The sequence below is a fragment of the Diadema setosum genome, chromosome 4, assembly GCF_964275005.1.
Source record: "Diadema setosum chromosome 4, eeDiaSeto1, whole genome shotgun sequence".
Taxonomy (NCBI): domain Eukaryota; kingdom Metazoa; phylum Echinodermata; class Echinoidea; order Diadematoida; family Diadematidae; genus Diadema; species Diadema setosum.
In genome coordinates, this window is record NC_092688.1 from 15,194,712 (window position 1) to 15,221,434 (window position 26,723).

The 26,723-nt window shown below is 37.0% G+C and overlaps 3 protein-coding genes across 3 annotated transcripts; all 3 read right to left on the reverse strand.

Moving 5' to 3' along the window:
• Positions 1–1,113: 1,113 nt before the first annotated feature.
• On the reverse strand, positions 1,114–3,500 carry LOC140226928 (dynein light chain 2, cytoplasmic-like). Its single transcript, XM_072307356.1, has 2 exons — positions 3,329–3,500; positions 1,114–1,994 (listed from the first exon to the last, which is right to left on the reverse strand). Exons 1-2 carry the CDS (start codon positions 3,482–3,484, stop codon positions 1,707–1,709), a joined length of 444 nt encoding a protein of 147 aa, XP_072163457.1. The 5' UTR covers positions 3,485–3,500; the 3' UTR covers positions 1,114–1,706.
• Positions 3,501–8,754: 5,254 nt separating this feature from the next.
• Positions 8,755–13,898, reverse strand: LOC140226929 (macrophage migration inhibitory factor-like). The gene is made up of 3 exons (XM_072307357.1): positions 13,679–13,898; positions 12,052–12,221; positions 8,755–10,736 (listed from the first exon to the last, which is right to left on the reverse strand). The coding sequence occupies exons 1-3, from the start codon at positions 13,784–13,786 to the stop codon at positions 10,667–10,669; spliced, it is 348 nt and encodes a 115-aa protein (XP_072163458.1). The 5' UTR covers positions 13,787–13,898; the 3' UTR covers positions 8,755–10,666.
• Positions 13,899–20,866: 6,968 nt separating this feature from the next.
• Positions 20,867–23,472, reverse strand: LOC140226930 (macrophage migration inhibitory factor-like). Its single transcript, XM_072307358.1, has 3 exons — positions 23,365–23,472; positions 22,340–22,509; positions 20,867–20,936 (listed from the first exon to the last, which is right to left on the reverse strand). The coding sequence occupies exons 1-3, from the start codon at positions 23,470–23,472 to the stop codon at positions 20,867–20,869; spliced, it is 348 nt and encodes a 115-aa protein (XP_072163459.1).
• Between the last annotated feature and the right edge of the window lie 3,251 nt (positions 23,473–26,723).

Genomic DNA, 26,723 nt, shown 5'->3' on the forward strand with positions numbered 1-26,723 from the left:
CTTATATCCTATGCGATGTGTGTGTGTGTGTGTGTGTGTGTGTGTGTGAGTGTCAAATCTTCACTGATGTGGTGATAAAATTTTTCTCTGTCTTGTCATATCAACTTATCTGGTCAGGAATTTTTCTAAAGAATAAATAACCCGAAATTGTTTTTTTTTTCGCATGCTATTATAAATGGTAACTTGTTGGGTTTGTGACCGAATTTCCATATTTTTCCTTCCTGTGGACTTGTTTGCATCCTGAATGCATATAAATTAATATTTTGGTTAAGTTTTAAAACGTTCATTTCATTCACTTCAATGGTTTGTCCTTTTCTGTCTCGCATATACTGTTGTTGCTCTGTGTGGCTTTCGACAATGCTTTTACTCCTCTGATTGTAACTTAACCTTTTTTTTTCTTATGTGTTACAGTGAAATTAACCGTTAAATCAAGTCACACACACACACACACACACACACACACACACACACACACATAATTTCAATTCTCGGGGCAGTATAATCACTTCTCCTGGAATTTGTTATGGTCCTGAACAATTACAAAAAAACAAGTATAATCAGTCCCGGCCATTACCAAACTGTTGTACACCAAGGAGTACAAGGAGGGTCTAACCCACTGACTCTTCAAAGGATCTTGACAAAAAAAAAAACAACAACAACAACAAAAAAACAAAACAAAAAACAACAACACACAAAATAAATAAATGAAAACAATGCTAGAAAGGTACATAAAAAACAGTAGTGATGTGACAGAGAATGAAAAATCATAAGACACTGAACTTGCTGTACTTCGAAAGTAAGCAATGCATTTTATACACACACAAACACACACAGTCACGCATCCACACACATCGAATATTCCTCAGCTAGTGTTTGTTTGAATGCATCCCTGTAACAACTTATCCCTGTATTCATAGAATGTCACAACCTCAGATCATTCTCCACATTCAATAATCATTGAAAATCCAATCACACACGAGTCAACACATTTTAACAACGCCACAATTTGTGAATGCTTGCACAGTCAAAACAGACAAACTGCAAATCAGCCTTCGCCAAAGATGTCAGTTTTTTTTTCAAAATATTTAATATATAAAATATTTACACCACAATTTTTTTGTACAAGTTGTTCGGGGGAAAAAGCTAGGATGTGTGAAAGATAAGGTTTACTTCAAACCAAATTTGAAACTGCAGATAATGTAGAAAGAGGTTGTATCAATAACGCAACTTGGCGGAATTGAATACACACAGATTTCTAACGGCAAAGTGATCTAAACATTGTTCGGAAACTAATGTCGTCATCAAGTCCGGCCACTGATGTGCAATCCGTTCAGGCGTGTGGCAAGAGTGTCTTTGATGGCAATCGACGTCGGATGTAACCAATCTGAGACATTTCGGCTCACAAAGAGCTGTCCATTCAATGGAATTTGAGATGACAACAACATCGTGGACATGGACGAAATGGACTGTTGGACGACAGGATCTAAGAACCGAGCCGGGGACCCGTTGAGGTTGCCACCATCTTGACACTGCATGTTTGTTGTGGTGTGCAGACGTCAGGTGGCTGGGCCGGCTCCCAAACAGACGATCATCATTTGGCGCGTTTTGATATTAATACATTTATATAATCTTGGAGAAGGTGTGAGTATATGAAGTCTGGGCGATACAAGCTGTATACATCAATGTCAATGATCGGGAGCTGGATTTTAACCAGATTTGAACAGCAAAATTGCGATCTGGCCGAGGTAGAAGTAGATGAAGTGTTTCGTCTCGTGCGTGACGTAGCTGCCGAAGTTCCTTCCCACAATGCAGTGCCATGTCGGGTTGTACTTCTTGTCGAACTCCTTCTTGATGTGGGCGGCGATGTCCTTCTCGAGGTTGAACTTCTCCATGCCCTGATTGGCGCAATCGATAGCGTCCTGCTGCATGTCCTCGGACATGTCAGCGTTCTTGACGACGGCCTTGCGTTCAGACATGGTGGATGAAGTAGGTGTCTGCATAATTTATTGAAAGAAGACGGGACAAGAAGCGAAATTGTAAGAATTTACATCGTCAATCAGTGTCTAAACTTTACCAAATATTAGTATCACATTGCTGAAGCAAAAAACAAAAACAAAACAAAACAAAACATGAGAAATATGAAATTTACAATACTCCAATGATGTCAGCATGTATACTGTGAAGAGATTACGAATAAAGGGCCTATAGTAATCTATTATTTGCGTTATGGAACGGACCATCTGGTTATCCCTCAATTTAGCACCTAAAACGTATCAGGTCTACAGGGAGCGATCTGACATGTTGACAAATTGACACAATGGTCATGCTCAAGACAATGTATTTCCTGACTCGAACCTCGAACCCTGGACACTCTGGTTCTGTAGTCAGCGAGATGAACCACATGCTTTCACATATGATAATCAGATTATCAGGCAAATAGAATAGGAGAAGCTTCATCAAATCGGACATGACTATTATAGAAAGTCATATCCTTCATTAAAAATAAAAATAAAAAGGAATTATTATTTTTTCCTTTGGGGTGGACCGTGAACGAACCCCTACATCTTCTTGGTGGATTACCCCCCCCCCCCCCTCCCTCTCTCTCTCTCTCTCTCTCTCTCTCTCTCTTTCTCCGTAAATCTAATTTTGTATTATGACTTAGAGATATCAAACCAACTTTTATACTCCAAATTCAAATAAGATTTTCAGTCCAAAAATTGTACTTCCATCTACAGTGTAATGCGCTATACAGTAATGACTTGTAACTGTTTTAGAGATTGTCACCCTTGCATTGAAATTTAAACATTAAACAAATGACTACACAGAAAACGTTAATGCTAAAATCAATAATAACAATTTAAAATTTCACACGATTACATAGACTTTAAGCGTCATCTCCAAATCACAGGCGTATGATATACCCCCTCACAACAGAAACGAACAAACAAATTCATCCATAGACTTAGTTTACTTTGGCAGACCGTTTTCCCCAAGCCGAAGATTTATCACCAATATTTTTTTTTCTGTTGATATCATAAATAAATCAGATAACAATGTGGCGAAGACCTCGACTGGACAAACCATGTCCCATACAACGAAAAAAAAAAAAAAGACTTTATTCACAGCACCATCCCAGGATAGTTCCAAGGAGCTGCTGAAAGGGATTAAACTATAATACTTCAAGGTTCTAGCACATCAACAAGGAAATAAACACCTCGTTGACACACGCACCATGCACACGTGTGACAACATTAATGATGTGGTTATTATGCAGAACTATAATAGAGTCAACTCATAAAAATGCGTTACTAAAAGATCAAAATTTTACCTTGTACGAGGAGATGAAGACGGGAGATGAGGAGCAGGTCTCTGTACGTGACTGTATGTAGGCAATGTGTACAGGATTTCTGGCGCCCGCAATCTTTTTATACTGGAGCTGGTTTGGTGTCTTCCTTGGCAACCAAGATTTGTGGTCCGCTCTCATTGGACCACAAGCCCACCTTTACTATAGCTTGTAACACACTGGCAAACGGGTCAATGATGAAACGAAGTCTCCCTTTCAAGAGATCGGTCGGTATTCAAGATGACAATCGATCCGCTTTCTATACAGCCGAACGGTTCTTTCCGTAGCTTGTAACAGTAACTTGTCACAAAATCAATTAATGCATATGCATACCTTGAGGGTTCTTATCTTGATTACGTAATGTGTCCAAGCATGCCGAGGCTTTTTCACATTCCCTTGGTGCGGTTAGGAATGTAAGCCGGAGTAGTGAAAGAAGTGGTTTCTTTTAATTCATTGTTTATTTTGTTTTCTTAAGCTTCCCATGCTTAATTGTAAGTATAGGCCATTAGCTTACGGATTTCTCGCTTGAAAAAATCATTTACAAGGGACGGAAGAAGATAAAACCCCAGAAAAGCCGCAGTGTTGTCTCACACTACCGACTCCAATTATGCCAGTGGAACGACAGGGTGTTGCTATCTCGTCTTCATAATTATTCCGTCTGTATATGGCAGCGTCGGCATCCCTGTCCATGAATTGTTCTGACACTTCGGGTATGTCTGGCGCTGATAATTCGTGCACCATTCATTCTCTTCCTTGCTACAAGGCACAAAATATGATTCTAGTCTCATTATTGTGAAAACAAACATTTGTGTGACAACTGTCATACAATTATTATATCACATAATGCACGCGCCACTATGCTACTACCATCATTATTTTCACTGTTTTTAGAAATCAAAAATTGCGAAGACAAATGAAGTATCTCGATTGCAAACAAACAAACAAACAAATTTCAAGGGATATAAGAAAGTTGGGGCACTATGGCATAGTGGATAAGACTTCCGACTTCCAATCGGAGGTGATCCGAGTTTGATTCCCGCCCAGCGCTTGAAACGTCTTTGGACAAGATGTTTTTACCCATCATATCCCTCTCACCCCAGGGTCCCGTTGCACAAAACTTTTTTAGCAACCTTAAAAAATTCAGGTTGGGATTTGCCCAACCTGAATTTTTTAAGGTTGCTAACCTAAGAATGTAAAATCCGTTGCATAAAAACTCTGGTTGGGAGCTTCCAACCGGAATTTTGTGATTTCAACCGGAAAAAAATCCGGTTGGAGTTTCATGCAACGGGCCCCTGAACTGTACACGTCGTATATTTAGCAAGTATATATCAAGACGTTGTGACAATTGCGCAAGTAGTTAAATATGTAAATGGGTACCTGACAATGCTCGGGTAAAAACAGTGGCAGGGCCCTTTGGCAGAGCAGTGGCAACACTGAGGAGTCTATGAGATGCCGTGGATAAAGAAGACCTTATCCTTATAATCATCATAGCAGAAAGTTCAGTAACATAATGATAAAAGAAACTAAAATTTTGATGAAGCAGCAGGTCCGGCACGTCCTTTGCTGAAATTCATGTCAGGTGAACAGTCACTATATGGTGCAACAATGCGTATAAAGGAGAAGTCATCTTGTATTGCATATCAGGAACTGCGGCATTCATACAATAGGTCATCCTTTCAAAGCATTATTTTCCCCCTATATTTTGGCACAAGCACAGCGCTTGAAATTGTTCACCAGAAGTCGGGCCAGAAGTGTCACAACAGGGGCCATAAATACATGTATAAATGGCCATATACCGGCGTTCTTAAAGATATGCCGCACCTTGATCTAATTCAGATTCAGACTCAGATAATATTCATTGTTATCTGACGCAGGAATCGGTTCCAGACTCTTTTATTCGTAATATCCTATACAGCCACGAATAAAAACTATAATCACAGCAATTGATGAATTCAGTTGAAAATGTTTTATAATGTTCTGGGTTGTGGGAGGGCAATGAAATTCAATGCAACAAAGGTTGCCTGATGCTGAATCGGAAGAAAACCCAGCCTACCCATGATATTATCCAACCACACCTTGGAAATGCAATTGAGTCAAGATTCTGCTATGACATGATTATACAAATCAACGTGGTTTTGACTAACAATACTACTACTACTACTACTACTACTACTACTACTACTACTAATAATAATAATAATATGGTCTTATTTACCCAGGGTGGCCTCTTCAGTGTTACCACTGCTCTACCAGAGGGCCCTGCCATTATTATTACCCTAGCGTTGCCAGGTACCCATTTATACACCTGGGTCGAGAGGGACATGGTGGGTAAAAGCATCTTGTCCAAGGACGTAAGCACTGGGCGGGATTCGAACTCGGGTCCTCCGATCGGGAGTCGGGAGTCTTATCCACTATGCCACAGCGCCCCCATGATGTGAAATACCTTATAGGCCTTTGCCCATGCCCACATCAGAAGATGTCTTGTATATCCCGTACAAAACATTTTGAATATTCAAAACTGATCCTCGACGGCGCAGTATCGCCCAACTAAACTTGATTTAACCAGGGAGGTGGATTTCTATACATCACCTCCCTGATTTAATCCCATCAGAACCGTGTCATTATAGAGTGATGATAGGAACCATCGATTGCGAAATGTAGTTTATGGCTGCTCTCTTGCACGACAGAATTACTTCAAATTACCATAATTGCACTTCATACCACATGAAAGAACAAGAAACAAACAAACAAACAAACAAACAAACATAATAGTCGGACATGAACGTAAGCTAATCCTGAAATTTTTGGATCTTCTGAATTCTGTAATTTAATCGTCATCTAATATCTGCTCTCCTCTCGCTTTCTTTCTGTTTCCCTACCATTTTGATGGATCTCTCCTTCATCACTGTTTTGTCTCATTGTTCTTTCCCTTTCCTTCTTTTCTCCCTCTGAACGCGGCTTTCAATAATCATGTTTTTTCTCTAAAACTTTCTTTGTTATCATTTTCAAAGTTTTTTTTTTTTTTTTTAATGCCAAGATATTTGGATTTACATGAAAGAGTTATCAAAACAGAACGATTTTAAAGGGACTTTACAGTACTGGTTGAGGTGGGGATTCATGTTTTGAGCATTCCTAAGTGAGATAATGAGAAACCCTTTTATGAAATATGAAAGAGCATGTAATTTTAAAAAGGATTCAACGTTTATTTGATGAAAATTGGTTTTCAAATGGCTGAGATATCCAAAAAAAATAAAATAAAATAAGATAATAATAAAAGGCGACAGGCCACGCCTTTTATTAGGATCTCTTTGTTTCAACTTGTTTTTGGATTTCTCGGCCATTTCAAAACCGATTTTCACCCAATAAACTTTTGATACCCCTTAGAATTGCATGCTCTCATAGAGTGGTTTCTGAATATCTCGCAAAACGTTAAAAGCTAAATCCTCACCTTAACCAGAACTGTACACACCCTTTAAATGGCACATTGTACACCCGAACTGAAAGAACAAACAAACAAACAAACAAAGAAATAAAAATACACGAATATAATATGCGAGACTATGTGTTTGAAATTCAGTCACTTGGCCTTTTTATTTTCCCCTTGCGCGTTATTAAAGAAGATAATGGAATCAATAGATCTGGAAAGTAAAAGGGAAAATGGGAGAACACTAGTCTGCAATCCTTCCTTCTAATAAGAATGATTAATTTTCTTTGAATCATTACAAATGTAATGCGAGATTAGATGCTCTCAAAACATTTCTTATGTTAAAAGAAAATGACCTATTGCAGTATACGGACAGATGGACGAATTAGGTATTAAATCGTTCAAAGCTGTAATCATTTATATAGTTTGAATCAAAGCTTGACTGAAATACTTAATTGCATAACGCATGCATTAGTAGGTACCCTTTCAGTATTAGATTCAATTAGAAAACAAAACAAAACAAAACATGTACATGAATGGACACACATTCTTTACATACCACTTTACCGAGAGTTTCTGTGAGGGGGTAAATTCTAGTTGCTGTAGCAATTTCCTTCAGCAAGGATTTTGCGTATTAATTATTTGCATGAATTTTTCTACTGGATGATGAAGAAACAGCAAATGAAACACGAACCATATAAAAACTTTAGTGTATCGAAATTAACTCTGTAACTCTCACTAATAATGTGTTATGATGTACATTCATTCGCCTTCGGAAAAATACTGTACAGGTTTGAGACGATAGATGTGAAACCGATAAATCTGATTCATGCCAGAGAGGGCGCCCTAAACACTTTGCGAACCGTTACTCACGAAAAGTGGCCTTGTAAACTTTACTCACTTTTTTAAAGCCATGCCCCATTTCTTGTAAAGTGATAAGAGTCACTAAATTTATTCTTTGGTGTATTTTTATCATCATTATGCCTATCACCATTATCTGTCTCTTCTCGCCCTCTCTTTCTTTGTTTTGTTTTCTCGCTTTTGACACATACATGTATATGATATTCTACATTGTATATATATTATATATTATATATATATATATATATATATATATATATATATATATATATATATATATATATATATATATATATATATATATATATATAATATATATAATATACATCATGTATATATGTGTGTGTGTCCGTTTTAGATACAGGGTTCGACAGCGGTAGCCCAGGGCCACTTAATCTTCATGTTGGGCTACCAAATTTCCAAAATGGCTATCTTTTGGTGGCCCCACAGGACAGCTAGAATTAAAAATGAGTTCATGTATTTTCTTTCATGACGTGGACCATTATATTTCTTTTCCGGGCCATCAAAATGTCAAATTCAAAGATTTTAGTGACCACCAAAGAAAAACAAAATGGAGACGAACCCTGATGGACACTTCAAATCATGGTTCGACAACAACCTCACTAAGCCGAGAACCCCATAGAACAGAGTTTTCCTGATCCTGTCAATTGTTCTGCTGGACTAGATTGAAAGTCAGTTTGCAGAAGAATTCTCTAACATTCTCAGACACTTGAATACGCAAGTAAGTCCTTTGTTGTAAAACAAATAAGAGTCAATCTGCCAAGTCGTGTGAGCTTTCAGTAAAAGTGCACTTCACAATCGGAAGTACAGTGAACTCTCCTTAAATAGAGCATTAACACTTGCATAATAAAAACTGACAATTAATCTTTTTTATTTCATCGTTTTCCAAACGATGGTGCAAGTCCACTGTGACCACACACACGCACACGCACATATCTCTCTCTCTCTGTATACATATAATGTATGTACAGTGTATAATATATATATATATATATATATATATATATATATATATATATTCAACATATTTCATTTTAATCATGTCAGGAGATATGAGTTAAAAATAAAATGATATGTCACCAATCAGGCAGAACGGAAATTTAGACCACTCATTCATTCAAGTTTATTACCATCATCATTATTATTATTTTTTTTTTGCCAACTTTCAAAACCAACAGAGATGATTATGTACCTTGTCTAATCTTATGAACACAGCTTGTAAAAAAAACGTATTTTAAATCATCGAATTCTGGACCTACATGTTCAGGATGTTCAACTTGATGTTGGGCTTTCCAGGCATATCTTAGTTATTACACCCTGCTTGACCACAATATAAGATATACTATATGGACAATTTCATCTAAATGGCCACCAAGATCGATTGAAGTATAAAACATTATTTCTCATATAAGTGGCTTTGACGATGTGCACAAGTTGAACAACATGGAAAGAGCTCATTTTCAGCCCATGTCAAAGAGGAACATATTTTACAAAATACATGTGATACTAAAAAAAAAGAAGAAAGAAAGCATATTTAAGGTTACTGTACAGTAGAACAGTAGTAAATACGTGTTATACACAAAATCTCTTTGTACTGTAGCCTAGATTTTTTGGCAAGTTTTGACTTTATACCAGTTTTTTGGACATCATTTGGACATCAATCACAAAATTTTTGTGTTGGAACTGCTAGATGAGGAGACTACTACAGCTTGTGAGTCATATGCGTGCAACAGTGTAAAGAAACTGTAAAGAAAATTCAACATATTTTCACTTTTTTCGCATAATAAAAGACCACTTGACTTGCCTCTTTCTAAAGGCAGGGGGAATAATATTACCCATAACATATGTTGGTAACGAGTCAAGGGAATGTGTACTTTTTTTCAAAAGATGAAATTTTGTGAAATTCTCTTTATATTTTCCTTATATTGTTGTACGCATGTGACATCTAAGTTATTCATACACTGCAGTAGTCTTCTCATCCAGCGGTTACTGCACAAAAACTTTAAAAATTCATAACTTTTGAAAGGATTGTCCGATTTTCCTCAAACTTTCAATTATGTGTTCTACTAATATTGCTACATTCTCTCAATCCTTATGTTTATGAAGGTGAACTTGTCCTTTAAACATGAAAAGGTCTTTTCCTCAACAAGAGGTTTCTGTAATAGGCTTAACAGCACAAGACACACCAATCATGTGGTGGGAACATACCATGACAAGAGAGGCTGTAGAGAATGTTTGTATGGTAGTACCATGACCCCTACAGACTCTGCTGGACTGTGAAAAGAAACATCCTGTCACGTAGAGTGTAAGTGTCCACAATATGATTCAAACAAATGTGAAAAAAAAAAAAACCAATTTACAAAACTGACTACAGTCCGACCTCTCCTATCCGGCATCCCTTTATCCGGATCTCTCTATTATCCGGACGTGATCTCAGTGTGATTTTTTTTTTTTTCAATCTAATGATTAAGGGGAAAAGGGGATTTCAAACTCAAACAGAATTCCTACACAAACTCACATGAACTACACATTATCCTCACCATAATTAACATACATTCACATCTAATTTTCATGTAAATAACATGCATTCACACATTCACTATCCCCATATCACCACAAGGAGAAGAACAGAAAACTTTTCATTAAATCATACATGGTACAGGCGATCGTTTTTCGGCAGCTGCGTGTATTACACATTGAGTCTCCCATATTTGGCCAAATCCCTTATCCAGATCAGCGCTAGTCCTGACATGTCCAGATAGGAGAGGTGAGACTGTATAAGGAAACTGCTCAGTTTCCAGACCACAGCAAATTCTGAGTTAGGTGCCTTTCAGATTTTCCAGAAAAATGCTTTGCAACTGTTAGCCATAATCAGCCTAATAGTTTGCTACACAAACTCACCAGCCAATGAAAATAATCTCCTAGATCTGAATATTAGAAATTCGGAAGCTAGAAGCTCTTGTCACTGTTTGACTGGAGATGCTCCTTTTCTGAAGCAGATGATATGATGCTCCATCCTAGCTTGCAAAAGTTGTGTTGTTCCAGCCAACATCTTGACGAGCTATGTCTCTGAAGAGCACATACATTCTGAAGTAGAAAGAGTGAAAGAGCATAACAGTATCTTCAACAACAAAAAAATGGTCAGGATACATAATTAAATTCACAATAAAATTCTCAACTTTTATGTGCCTATAGCTGTAGGATTATGTCTCTGTTTTCATTAGCTTGAAAACGATACATTTCACCCTTTCTTCAAGGGGGGGGGGGGTAATAATGTGTTCAGTTAGAGCTTTCTACAGTGGTGAAGTTTACTTGTTATGACATGCAGCTGGTCATATCAAAACAAATGCCTTTTTCATAAATACATGTAGTATGACTGGTATGACAATATTTTCTTTATACTTCTTATGTTCTTATATATTTCTTAATATTTCTGGTGCCACTTCCGGGTTTCATTTCATTTTTTTTTTCTTTTTATTTCTGGATCAGCCACTGCTATGTAATGCTTATTACCTAGTACATATTTTCCTATTTGTTTCGTAATTAGACAAATATAAAAGGTGATGCTCTCCATCATTAACTTGCAGGAACACTTCTTGTTTTCTTCTTTTCTTCATCTTCAAAGGGATACAATGCAGCCTATCACCAAGATAATCGTGTGTGGGTAGGTAGGTGGGCCACTTGGCCAGGTTAACACCCTGCTCTTTACGAAGAAGATGAATGAAGTAGGATCTTTCATGTGAGTGGGGTGTGACTCTCTCACACATGGGAACTCATTAAGTAATATCCTATCCAAGGGTTAGAGTGTTTGGCCTCTTGTCAGAGGGATGTTTACAGCCAAGATTGCTCAGCTAGACTTGGGAATCGAACCCTGTTCATTTGGATTGGGAGGCAGATGCGCATACGACTAAGCCAAATCACACCTTGTTTTTTTGTTAAGTTGGGACAATGAATCAATGCTGAAGAAAAATACTTGATGTGAAAAAATGAAATCAATCCATGATTGTTCACGTACAAAATGCATCTGAGAACTCCAACAACTCCACCGAGTCTCCAAAAAAGGATCATTGCTGTAATTTGAGTGTGCCCAGAGAATGCAGTGTTTGATATCAAAATGATCAGATTTTTTACTGATCAACTTATTCTGTTTCCTGGCTTTACACAAGATTGTTAGGAGATGTGCTCTTCACCCATGGTATCATGAATTATGAATTATCATACTGACGACATACAGTGACTTATAAATTGCATCAAATCCACTCTGTAGAGTGCTCAAGGTGCATACAAACTATTATTATTATCATATAATGTTTTATAAGTTTACTTATCATTCTGATTGTGCAAAAATTGAACGTTATGTTTGGGTTGGATGGTATATAGATAAATTTCACAAAGGTTTTACCTGTCTGCTGCAACATTCATCTTTGCCATCGCAGCTGTAATGACCTTGGTTAGGTTCTTGTTTTCCTCAAGTCCCAGTTTTCCAATAGACGTCATGTTCACCATTGCACACGGATCACTGGACCCTCCGAACATTATCATCTGGTTTGGGACTACACTAATACAGATAAACTATGAGGGAAACAAATGATAGAAATGGGAACTCAAAGTTTACCAGCAGTGAATTCAATTTTTCAATCTTAGAGACTGTAGCATTACTTGTGACAGTAGCACAATAATTGTTAGGTGACCATCTCTTGGAAAGAAGAAAAAAAAAAAAACACACACAACTTGAGTGTGAGAGCAACCTGCCACTGCAATAGAATGAGGTACATCCAGCCATCCTTGTTATCACGAACAAATCTATATCAAAACTTGAAGGTGATGACATGATGCTACAACACATACTTCTTCAGAATGGTTGTGGGTGAGAAATACTTGTCTTGATCTCAAGTATCTGTACCTATCAGACATATTGTAGTTAAAGTTGGTAGGTTTATCAAAGTAAAAAAAAAAGAAAAACAAAACAAATGGATATTAAATAATGAGCTCTCCTTTATCAATTCCAAAATGTTTCTAAAATTATCATAAGTTGCTCACTTGAGCTAAAAAAAAATACAGTTGTATGCCTGCTCAAAGTTAGGTAAAGATCACGATAAGTCTTCAAGGCTAGACTAGTCTCTGTCCTGAATTTCTCATGGTGAGGGAGGGGAATTGCTGTTATTTATATCAAGTAAAGTTTGCTAGCGTATATGATATGGGGTCTACAATGCTCTATGCCTAACATACATTAGGAAATGGACATCTTTATAGTCACAAAGACATGTAAATATTCTGTACTTTTTCACATTTAGAAAAAAAATCTTTCACTATATCAATAAATAAATTGTGCTGTAATACAATCTATATTTGAATGGTTAAATAGCATTTCATTGTACACAGAGAAAATTTTACGTGCTCATATTCAAAACAAGCCATGACAACTGTGCATTTTCCATCCAGGTAGTTTTTTTCCAATTTTTCAAACTTGAATAAATAAATGATCTGTTTGTTCAACCCATTATTTGACCTGATTTTTGGCATTAATTCTTGCCACACACTTCACTTGGTGAAATTTCAGTTGAGATGCCATATTTGTCTCACAAATCTGCTTAAAATTCAGGAATAAGGTTTAAACCGTTTAGTTCGTCATCGACCGGTAGACGTGGTCATACAATAAAGTCTCAACAAGGCCTCATTACACGTGATGACATCGTTGGAGCTAACCGCAGCAGCGACCCCATACGGACAAAATACGTACTGTGTTACAGCGCCCCGGCCGCGACGGGGTTACGTTGGAGCTGAGGGCTAGTGCATAGTGAGGCATAGATCCCCTCGTTCAGCGTCACTTGGCCTGGACCACTGAGCCAAGTACAGCACAGGCATAGCACTAGCAGTCATTCACGACGAATACAAACGTACAGTAGTAATGTTGTAATATAGATTGACACGATAGTCTATTGACAATTGTACTTAATTTACAATGTAGTAAGCGTGATTTGTGCAACACAGATATAAATATGTGGGACACTTTACGACAACATAGCTACCTTTTCTGGTTTTCCAAGTTGTTTTGCGAGCTCTGATGACAGATTGCATGACCAATCTTGGGGAATATCGGCGTCCTTGACGTTTGTGAAAACTTGTAGGATAGGCATTGTGAAAGTTTAAGCTACTGCAGACAAACGTGGAATTTAGACAAATGATCAACCACAAGTAGACGGCACAGCTAGCAGCTCACAGGGCACTTGCTGACATAACGCCTGATGATCGCCCGCTTTTCGCCTCGGATACTGTACTGTTCGGTGCCGTAGAGGGTGCTCGTCGTAGTATTAGTGCACAGTGCCGTATACGCAAAGAGATTTTCCCCAGTGACTGCTAGAGTGCGGAGTCTTCATACGCCCTGTACTATTGTTTTGTGAGCGCAAGGGGAGCATTGGATGACAACGAGGCGGTACAACGGTAGGCTCACCCCTCGTGCTAACACGCTAGCAAAGGAGCAACCGAGGAGCAGCCAAAATCAAGTGCGTACTCGCGTAAAAGTTCAGAAGTTCGCCTGCAGATTGCACTTCTTTTTCTAGTTGTAACAAAGGTGGTTACTTTCCCCTTGGGCCTCTGGTCATATGAAGAGATTTGGTTGATAAAAATAATGATGAATTCAGACAAAGCAACATCGACCCACTATCTCAAGATGATGGAAAGAAAGAGTTTGTTTTAATTCTTACCAAATTCACATAAGTCCCCGGTAAACCCCTCAGTACAGTGGCACTCGAAATCAGTCTTGGTTTCCTCACATACGCCATTCTGGCACGGCTCTTTAAAGCAGTCTGTTCGATTAAATAGATTGTTTTCAAGCATGCATTCACAAATATATTGTCGAACACCATCCGTAAATGAATTGTTTAAATGAAGATAATGATATTGGTAATGATGATGATGATGATGGTAATAACAATGCCAATAATAACTGGTTTTATTTCATTAGCGTAATACGCGCTGTAGAAATGTATACATAGTACGCAAAGTCCGCCATTGTTAAGTGAGCTATGGCGGCCCCCATGAAATCACTGACTCCATTGTAGAGTCCGCCCTCTAGTGGTGGGGAGGAGAAAAATCTCTTTGCGTATACGGCACTGAAGGTGCACTGATGGGCTCACACGGGTAAATAATTCCCCATAGAGACGTGTGTTAAAATTCAAATTTCAAAAAATTCTGTAAAATAGCTGGGAGAAATGAGGTATTTCATCTTCACTAACCTGAATAAGTGAGATATTACCTTTCATCCATCAGATTGCCAGGGTGGGTTGTTCTGCTCTAATTCTGTCCAGGGGTCCGCAAAGCCAGACTACGAGTTCTTGTCACTCAAAAAATCACCTATTTTCCGTACACGTACCCAATGAAATATAGTCCCCTCAAATTCCATCAGAAAAGCTTTCATCTTCCAACCAAAATGCAGTTTGTAGAGGAATTCATACTCAATATCTAAAGCTATTCAGTTTTTTGCCAAACTACATCATTGATTTTTAATTAATTTTTTTCTTCATTTATTTTGGTATCTTTGGAACGAATTTGTGAAGGGGTCTGGGACAGTCCATTTTATTTACAGGTGTGAGCCCTATAGTGGAGGTCATATTTCTTATTTGACTTTTAAACATCATAAATGTGTTTTTTATGATATTTGCCCCTACATCATATGAGAAATTACACTTTCAAGGATTATAAAGCTTCTCAAAGGGACACTTTTAGAAAATCATGCCCTTTAGGGTGTTTTTTAAATAAATCTTGCAGTTTTGATCAGTTCTTCATAAGATGAATACATAGATCCAGGCAGTTATCCTTGATTGTGGGTGTGTCATCATCACCTTATAGCCTACAAAGTACTTGATAAGACTTTGTTTTGTCAAACAGACTAACTTTATGTATTTTGAGCTGTTTCAGTGGTAGCCAAAACAAAGAAATACATTAAAATAACACAGTCATTCAAAGTTGTGTGATACTGATGACTGACTGCTTTGTACTGAGATCTAGTGACAAGAACATAATATTAAGAAAAGAAATAGTAGCAAGGCAGAGTTGAGGAGGGGGGGGGGGGAGTAGAGGAGAGAGGTAGAGAGAGGGGGTAGGGAGGGGAAGGGGAGGGAGGAAGAGATCTGACACAATACAAGATACACAATACAAGATTAACACAGTCCTTCAAAGTTGTGTGATACTGATGACTGCTATTTACTAAGATCTAGTACCACAAGAACATAATATTAAGAAAAGAAATTGTAGCAAGGAAGAGTGGGGGGGGGGGAGTTAGAGGAGAGAGGTAGAGGGATCAGAGGGGGGGGGGTAGGGAACAGAAGGGGGAGGGAGGAAGAGATCTGACACAATACAAGATACACAATACAAGAAGTCCTTCAAAGTTGTGTGATACTGATGACTGCTATTTACTAAGATCTAGTACCACAAGAACATAATATTAAGAAAAGAAATTGTAGCAAGATAGAGTTGGGAGGGGGGGAGTAGAGGAGAGAGGTAGAGGGAGGGGGGGGGGGGGGAGTAGGGAGAAGAAGGGGGAGGGAGGAAGAGAGATCTGACACAATACAAGATCAACATAAACCAGCAGAGCTTGTATGGGATGAATACTTCCCATAGACTTGCATGTATTGCGTGCATTCTCTATAGGGCTCACACGGGTAAATAATTCCCCATAGAGACGTGTGTTAAAATTCAAATTTCAAAAAATTCTGTAAAATAGCTGGGAGAAATGAGGTATTTCATCTTCACTAACCTGAATAAGTGAGATATTACCTTTCATCCATCAGATTGCCAGGGTGGGTTGTTCTGCTCTAATTCTGTCCAGGGGTCCGCAAAGCCAGACTACGAGTTCTTGTCACTCAAAAAATCACCTATTTTTCGTACACGTACCCAATGAAATATAGTCCCCTCAAATTCCATCAGAAAAGCTTTCATCTTCCAACCAAAATGCAGTTTGTAGAGGAATTCATACTCAATATCTACAGCTATTCAGTTTTTTGCCAAACTACATCATTGATTTTTAATTAATTTTTTTCTTCATTTATTTTGGTATCTTTGGTACGAATTTGTGAAGGGGTCTGGGACAGTCCATTTTATTTACAGGTGTGAGCCCTGATGAGTCGACGGGCGATCTGGTACATCCATCGAGTTGGGACCACGGTGTCGGCGAAGACAGCCGAAATTGAGTAACCCGGTGTTCAGTGTTCCTCACTTGTCATGGATTATTGATAACATGGACAGTTAAAACTCTTAAACCCAGCCCATTATGAACATCTTCCTCAGTAAGAGCAACTTTACAGAGCAGAGGCTTTTGAATTGTGTAATAAACTCCCAAAGCTTCTATCACAATTAATCACAGTTCAATTCCGGCAAAATGACTAATGTCGATTATGAGTCAACCAGGGAAAAGAAGTCAATAGCATTGCTTCTTTGGATTCATCTCAGATAACACGATGAGCAAGTTTTACGGGCCTTGCAATATTTCTTAAAAGTAAATTATGCCTTATTAATTCTCTTGGTGTTTTCTTCTTCATGTCTATTTACACTAGCGCTAATGTCATGGTGGACTACAAATACTTTCATTTTCGTTTCCAGACTTCCAATAGACAAATTATATTTACATTTTTTTTTCTGTAAATACTAATGTTTGCTTGCTTGTTTTTGTTTTTGCCCTCCTCATGACCCTTATGTACTTCAAGTTATTTCTAAATGAGAAAGTGAAACGGCCAATAAATAATTTGATCAGTAAGAAAAAAAATCACGAAGCAATAACAGAATTATTACAGGTTTATTTTTCATTTTGTTAATTACGCTTCTCGTAGTCTCATTGTGAAAATATCCAGGGCACAACTCCATCCACTGCCGTTTATCTTGTTATTACCTGTGAGCGCTATCTACCTCCAAAAGAATTAGTACATAGTGACGACGCGCAGGTGGAACAAGAGGTGACAGATGTTTCACGATTTACCCACTTACATTTTCCCTGAATATTTAATTTTCTCACTTTTTAAATGAGAGCTTTTCAAATAATATTCCACCAAAAGTATGCCGAAATTAGTTCAATTTCGATTTTAAAAATGTAGAAGCTTTCAATGTGTGCAGGAGGAGGTGGGTATCCGTTCCCTCCACCTTTAATGTACAGTTTTAGTTCTATAAATATACTTGGTATTTGTATAAATAGGTTGAAGAGGCAGTCACGGCGTGGGTAGGTTCATAAACGGAAGACGAAGAACTCTTATCGAGTTCGATGGTTCGACAACTACCTCACAAAGCCGAGATGCCACAGAACTACTGAGTTGTCTTGCTGGTGGTTTCCATTGTTCTGAACTATAAAGAGAAAGTCACAGTTTGCAGAAGGAGTCTCCAACACTCTCAGATACTCGGTTAAGCAAGCAAGTCATTGTTGTCAAACAGAACAGGATCGAGAACTCCATGGAACCACAGAGTTATCTTAAGCAATTGTCTTGGTGGTGTCCATTGTTCTGAATTATATACAGAAAATCACATTTTGCGGAAGAATATTTTTTCGCCAACGTTCTCAGAATACTTTGTTATGCAAGCAAGTCCTGTGCTGTCGAACAGAACAGGATCAACCTAAAGACAATCTGCTGAGTCATGCCAGCTTTCAGCAGTTAATTTCACAATCGGAAGTACAGTGTACCTACCTTCAAAAGAGCGTATACTGTCTTGATAAAGAAAAACTCGTTGTAACTGAATATTCAGAGTTGTTTTGTATTTCAATATTTTTTAAAATCATGGTACAAGAATAATGACAGACTATTGTATTTACACACATATTATACAATGCATACAAACTCACGCACACATATTTCTCTCTCTCCAACAATACATGTAATAACAACAATGTATCATTCTAGTCATGTCAAGATATTTGAGTTGAATCATTTTGCAAGTTAGACTGAAAGTCACTTCAAAATTGTTTGGGTAAATGATAACGAGAGAATTTTAAGATGAAACAAGATTATGGCTGAAAATATGAGTAAATGATACAATAATGGTGATAATATGAATTAATTTATTTAGCATATTATTTGAAGTGATGTATACCGATTTAGATTATTCGGCATGAGTGTATATAGAACAGGTTAAGCATGGTTTTTTTTTTAATTTCATTTTTTCTTTCATTCTTTCCTCTTGCAGCTGCAGGTAACGTCATTTACGTCTCTATGACGGTCCAGTTGGTGATTTCTCCTCTTCCTCTTTCTCATTCTCTTCTCTTGTTGCGTGTGTGTACTTGCGTGCGTGCAGAGATTGTGTGTGTGAGTGCTGTGTCGATTTTCTTTCGGGGAACCTACTCCTACAAGCATCAGCTTCTATGTAGGCTCCCTCCACACGCAATTTCACTTATCCGTCATGAATGTACCCTTGAGAATAATTTCAATCGATTTTGTACTATGTAAATGCTTTTATATATACTGAACTTATGATTTATAATTTATGTGTCATTTTACATTGTCATTGACGGATGTTGTAAACACAACACTGCATGATCTGTGTGGAAACCTAATAAATGAAATGAAATGAAATGAAATAAAATAGTCCATGGAAGGATAAAAAGTTTTGGGAAAAATCTTACTGTATATACACACATATATATATATATATATATATATATATATATATATATATATATACATACATATATATATACATATATATCTATACATATATACATATATATATGCATTACCAGTTTGTTTCTTCACTTCTTCGTGGAGACAATACGTGAAATCGCAACATTTATATACATGTCTATATATATATATATATATATTTCATCGACTCTGTCTAATCGCAATATCGGATAGGTGTACGCGTCAAGATTCAGTTCAGTTCAGTTCAATATATTTCTGCATTCCATTTCAATACAATGTACATTGCATAACAGAATTCAACAAAGTGTCATAAACTGTTTGAATTGTTCCTATACGCATTACATTATGGAGTACAACCACTGACAACATAATTAATTAAGAGGAAAATATAAAGCAATGTCAACATTGCACACTATACGGTAAAGAACAGTTTCTGAGAGAGAATATATGAATAAGATTTGAAATGCAGGGGATCCTCTTCAGAAGCAGAGAGAAAGAAATAATAATTATTTTTTGGAAGACGACTACACGTGATTGTCACCAATCATGAATGAAATAAGCGGCATTTCTCATGCAAGTGACTCTGATGACGTTCACAAGTTGAACTTATGAAAAGACAATTCTCAGCACATGTCCACGAGGAACATACTTTACAAAGTACATGAAAATGTAAAAACTGATAAAAAGGGATTGAAATTGTGACTACATGATAATAGAGCAGCAGTAAAAAAAAATGTATATATATATATATATATATATATATATATATATATATATACATATATATATATATAAATATATATATATATATATATATATATATATATATATATATATATATATATATTCACAAGATTGTCTAGCACACAATGTACAGATAGTTTCAACAGCCTCTTGTACGTTGTATATTGAACTCTAAAAAAGATCTTTTCACGTCTATCCATCAGGAGTGCCAAGATTTGAATAAAAAACGACAACAAAATGGTACAGACAAGAAAGAGTATATCTTCTCGTGTCCTACATGCATCCAAGTCAGATTATATGCCATTCTGATGAACCACAGTACAAGAAAGGTATAGGTATATGAAAAATGGATTCATGCAACACATGTCCAAACATAATCAACCTTCTCAAACTTTTCTGTAGGCTAGAGCAGCACGAGACATAACAAACATGTGGTGAGCACATACCATAAACACAAAAACCTGTAGACTGTTTGTAGTACCATAAAGTATAAGGACTTTACTGGACGGTGATTAAAAGCACCATGTTATTTAAACCGCGAGTTTCCAGCGTATGATTCGATCAAATGTATACAGGTGGTATATGAAAGGCCAATTTACAAAACTGACCATCAGGAATTCAAATCATAACAATTTTTTTAGTTATTTATAGCATTTAAAATTTCCCAACAAATTAGGGAAATGTCTTGCAACTGTTCACCATATAATCAGCATAATAGTTTGCTACAAAAATACACCATGTAGCCGAGGTAAATTACTCTTCTACATCTACATAGGAAGTTAGAAGTTCTCTTCACTGTTTATTATTTTTTTATTTTATTTCCCTTTTCTGAAGCAGATGGTACGACGCGACATCTTAGCTTGCGAAAGTTGTGTTGTTAAAGCCAACATCTTGAGGAGCTATGTCTCTGAAGAGCACATACATTCTGGAGTACAAAGAGAGAGAGAGAGAGAGAGAGAGAGAGAGAGAGAGCATGGACGTTTTGATTAGGATTGTAGAAGAAATTATGATATATTCAGGATCAAAATAACAACATGTATTTGCACTATTACTATAGGACCATCCCTCTTTTTCATTAGCTTAAAACTCGACTTCTTAGTTGTTGTTTTTTTCTTTTTTTTTTTAATGGGGGATGCGGATGGGTCGTGGCCATGGGGGATGAGGATAATGATGTGTTCAGTTAGAGTTTACTGCTATACGGTTCACTTCTAATAACAACATGCAGCTGGCAAGAAAAAAGAAGAAGAAGAAAAAGAAGTCTATTTCACTCTAGTGTGGGTGCTTTGACGGCGCTATTCTCTCTCTCTCTTTTTTTAATCAAGAGTGAATGTGCGCTTGTTTGTTTGATTTCTTTTTCAAAGAAAAATCAAATTCTATGCTGGTAAATAATAAAAATATTATGGACTACATCCTCTATATCACTCGTCTGTGATGCAATGAAATAAATGGTAGAAATAATTAAACACGGTTTTCTGTAAAGAACCTTGAAAAAGTCAAAATATACAAAAGGAGTCACAATACCCTTAGCAATCCGCGAGTTTTTAAATATTTTTACAGGGTTTCTGTTGGACCATATGATTTTTAATGATAAAAAATGTGTATTGATGGATTTCATAATACTTAATTAACATCATTCGCTTGAAAACTATCAGACCATTATTCTTTAAATCCAATCTTAGAGTTAAATCCAATTTTAGAAATTCTATATCACGTTCAATATATTTCCTACGCATGTTACGGATACCGTCAATATGAATTTCTTAAAAAAAAAACAAAAAAAAAACTAGAGGATGGTATCATATGTCGTTGATAAGGTGCCAGGTAAAAATGTCAGAGGTAAAAAATGTCAGAGGTTAAAATGTTAGAAGTAAAAATGTCAGAGGCAAAAATGTCAGAGGTAAAAATGTCAGAAGTAAAAATGTCAGAAGTAAAAATGTCAGAGGCAAAATTGTCAGAGGTAAAAATGTCAGAAGTAAAAATGTCAGAAGTAAAAATGTCAGAGGCAAAATGTCAGAGGCAAAAATGTCAGAGGTAAAAATGTCAGAAGTATAAATGTCAGAAGTAAAAATGTCAGAGGTACAAAATGTCAGAAGTAAAAATGAGGTGCAAATGTCAGAGGTAAATTGTTTTTACTTCTGACATTTTTACCTCAGACATTTTTACTTCGGACATTTTTACTTCTGACATTTTTATCTCTGACATTATTACACCGAACCGTTGATAAGCATTGGATCTGTGATATTTGAGAAACAAGAAATGTGTCAAGATAACTGAAAAGATTTGGCGAAGATAACTGACAAATCAATTATTGTATGTTATGACGTTTACCTGTCTGCTGCAACATTCATCTTTGCCATTGCAGCCGTGATGATCTTGGTCAGCTTCTTATTTTCCTCAACTCCCAGGCTCCCAATTGACGTCATGTTCGCCACTGCGCATGGATCACTGGACCCTCCGAACATCATCATCTGGTTTGGGACCACACTAACCAAGACAGCCTATATGGGAGAAAGAAATAAAAAAAAAAATAGATACCGTTAAACAAAACGAAACTCCAAAGTACACAGCAATGAATGCAGCTTTGCAAAACTTAGAAATTAGCATTACATTTGGCAAAAACGCATATATATTTTTTATGCCATTTATAACAATAAGACAAAGATGCATGATGAAAAGTATTGTACCCTGCTTACCCGTCTTCAAACGTTAAGGGTAGTGGAAGTGAATACTGTCTTATTCACAATTATCTGGTATCAAAGTCACCTGGGCCCCGTTTTATCAAAATATATAATCGATTAAAAATTTTCTTAACACACAAGCTTCCATAGACTTATGATAGAAATCAATAATCATTATAACTCTTCATAAAACAGGGCCCTGGGCATACTAAGACATATTTGACCACCTTCCACCTACTCGATGTAATAATAGCAAAAAAGAAGCAACACTATATACATGTACATTGCAAATTACACGTCATTGGCACTCCTATAATTCATTTAACTATCAAAGGCTTCTTATAAACTTCTTCATAAGTTGTTCAATCTAGCTCAGACACATGCCAACTGGAAGTTGCTTAAAAGAAAATGAGACTTCCGTGAGCCTTTAGATATCGATTTCTATAGTATCATTCATCTTGTCATTTCATCTCATCACTTTGTCGACAGTTGCCACACACTTGACGAAATTAAAAGTCAGCAGAAAGAGGTCCGAATGAGAGAAACTTCATTACAAGCTTGGACCATGATCACTGTTACAGCACAGACTCGGCAGTCGTTCAGTTGGTGTCTGCACTTTGTGCAACACAGATATGAATATTACAAATGTGAAAACTCTACTAATGGAAAAGCTACCTTTTCCGGTTTTCCAAGTTGCTTTGCGAGCTCTGGTGTCAGATTGCTTAACAAATCTTTGGGAACAGCGGCGTCCTTGACGTTGGTGAAGATTTGTAGGATAGGCATTGTGAAAGGTGAAGCTACTCCAGACACGAGTGAAATATAGACAACACTGGTTAACTGCGAGTATAGACAGAATGCACAATTCACAGAACACTCTGACTGCGCTTCGAGTCGACGTACGATCTGGTACGAGATTCGAACGACTGAGTACCGGGACTAGGCGGGCCTCGCACCTCTTCTAGTATGGTTTCGCATGTTTCTGAGCTGACAGCTTATTTGGCTCCCCCCCCCCCTCACATAGTTTGTTCTGTGTTTTACCTTTTCATTTGCAGCCACAGTTACGCTAAACAAACATTTAGAACAAAACAGGATTTTAGAAGGCAAGGCTGAACTCAAAGCAAAGCATTGAGCCAACACTTCTTGAACAAATTTGTGCGCTGACATCGGCGTCAGAATCGCCGAGGCTTGTTTCGTAGGAGATGTCATTGCGTAATCTCTACTTCACGTCACGTCGGTGTACAAGCACGCAAGTTGGTTTACACGGAGATGGATAGTTGAAGAGTAGGTCATAACCCCTTTCCACCACCCTAGTTTACCATCTTCCTGAGACATCGTTTTGATGTCATTGGCAATAATAATACTGTAACGCTTCAACCATTATAAAGCAACCTCCTGCCACCAAAACCACAACAACGGCATCAACAACAACTAGTAATTATATTAATGCTACTACAAATACTTCTAATAATACTACTTCTGCCATGGGCGTACATGGTTTTTGTTTTTCCCATGGAGGCATGGAGTCAGTATATAGCCACGCACCTTGCCTTGAATTTGAGCTTCATTAGACGTAAAATAAGCATTTCGAGTTATAACTTTCGTGAATTTTTGTGCTTTGAGACTCGAAAATGCTCAGCTACGTCTTTCTTGCCCGATTTATTGATTTATTTATTTATTTATTTATTTATTTATTTATTTTGCTACCGACCTTAGCAGTAGACTGTATTCATAGTCCAATCACAAATTTTCATACTGGCATTGCCGTAAAGCTGCAATTCAAACTTGAATCTCAAAATCCTGCCATTTTCGAGTAACGTCCTTCTTGCTCAACTTTAATTCTTTTTGCACATTACACAATTCAATCTCACATTTTAGGATTACTATTGCTGAAAAGCTGCAATTCAGTGACAAAGTTAGAAAACTCGGAACTTTTTGCCATTTTCGAGCTACGTTCTTCTTGCTCGATTTCATTCGAACTCATTTCTTTTTCTTTTTCTTTTTTTGAAGATCTTAAGGGCCGCAGTACACTATTTGCACTATTCAATAAGAGAGAAAAAATGATTCTGCTATTGCTGTAAAGCTGCAATTCAATGACAAATAATAGAACAGCGCAGACTTTCAAGCTATTGCCGTTAGATAAAGATAAAGAAGATAGCTCAGACTTTATGGCTATCACGGGCTTTACAATCACCAATTATCGGCTGCCAGAAATCTAAAATCTGAATCTGAAACTCGAAGTTTAGCAACGCACCGGGGGAGAGGGGAGGGGAATGCTTTGATTATGCGTACGTATCTCTCTCTCACACCGAAAAAACTTTTTCAGTTTTGGTATTGAAATTCAACTATCTGGTGCATACTTTTCGTTGACACATTTGGAACATGAAAGAAAGATATTATTCAAAGGGGTGAAGGCTCAGGTTTGAGTTTCTTCAGTTTGTCTCCCTCTACAAATGAAAATTTGTTAAGATCGCAACTGCTGATCTGTAAATTAACAAACATGTCGGAAAAAAGGAACCAGTGGGACTCGAACCTGTCATCTATACTGCTTTCCGGGCAGCAGTTGCGATCTTAAAAACATTTCATTTGTAGAGGGAGACAAACTGAAGAAACTCAAACCTGAGCCTTCCCCCTCTAAATAATATCTTTCTTTCATAATATGCCTTGTCCGCCTTGGACTACTTAATATAACAATGTCGGAATCTCGGAGCTTGGGTATTTGTTCCATGTTCATCGTGTGACTGCCGGCAACCAGGGACAGCCTGGTGGTAGTGTCGCTGCCCGGAAAGCAGTAGATGACAGGTTCGAGTCCCACTGGTTCCTTTTTTTTCCCGACATGTTTGTTAATTTACAGATCAGCAGATCAAATTTTTCATTTGTAGAGGGAGACAAACTGAAGAAACCCAAACCTGGACATTTGGAACATGTTCAAAGAAAAAAAGTAAGGAAAATCAAGTATTCAGGGAGAATGTCTCTGGGTACTAAGTCTTTTGAATCAGGGGTGGACCGAGCGAGAGTGAGTGTGGGATAGGGTATCCCTTTTCACACACTATATTAGGGAGTTGTTGCATTTTTAGGGTTAAAATGCAACTATTATTTGCACCCTCTTTGCGGAATATTCGGAAAATTCTTATTAAAGAATATGAATGGCTAAATCATTGCATGTGTTGCCTTTCCAGAGCTTCCGTCCTAGTCTTCAGGTGAACCAAGGGTCCAGTTAGTATAATGAGGGAAGAGTTGTTCACACACCACACTCTCTCAATAAAAAATAATCATTAAGAGTGAAAAAAGAGAGAAAAAGAATGACTAAGACCATGACAATAATAAATGTACATTCATATATATATATATATATATATATATATATATATATATATATATATATATATATATATTATTGCTTTTTGTCTTTTATAATTATTGCCTATTACTTTTGCCTTGTTTTTGCCTTTTTCTGTTCAAGTGTTTGTAAATTGGTTGCTTTTTGTTATGTTCACGTCTCAAGCTCTGACGAAAACCTGTAAAAGGGACGAAAGCTTGACAGCAATAAAAGGCAATTAGTGAACTACTGCAACGTCCGCTAGCAGCCCTCTTCATTCGTCACGACTATATATATATATATATATATATATATATATATATATATATATATATATCGTTACAACTGAAATTCAGCGATCTAGTTTATACCTTTTCTGGCATGTTTTGAGAAAATGCAGTCAGAAAAATAAGAAAATATCTCTTTAGGGAAAAATGGTGAATATTTTTGAAAAAAGAAATAATCAAACAAGTGAAAAAAATAATGGTTGAATAGTGGTATCTGTCACATATTGTTTCGTGTGTGCGTCTTCACTTTGTAGTATAAAAATAACACCTTTTTTATTACAAAATCAGTTCAAAATCATGCATGTACGACATTATACTTTGGTTATTAAACATAATCAACCGCCATTTGCCTCAGTAATTAGGAATAGTTGCTTACACATCACACTCTCTCACCATTAATGCAAATATGTTTACATTTCCATAATATATAT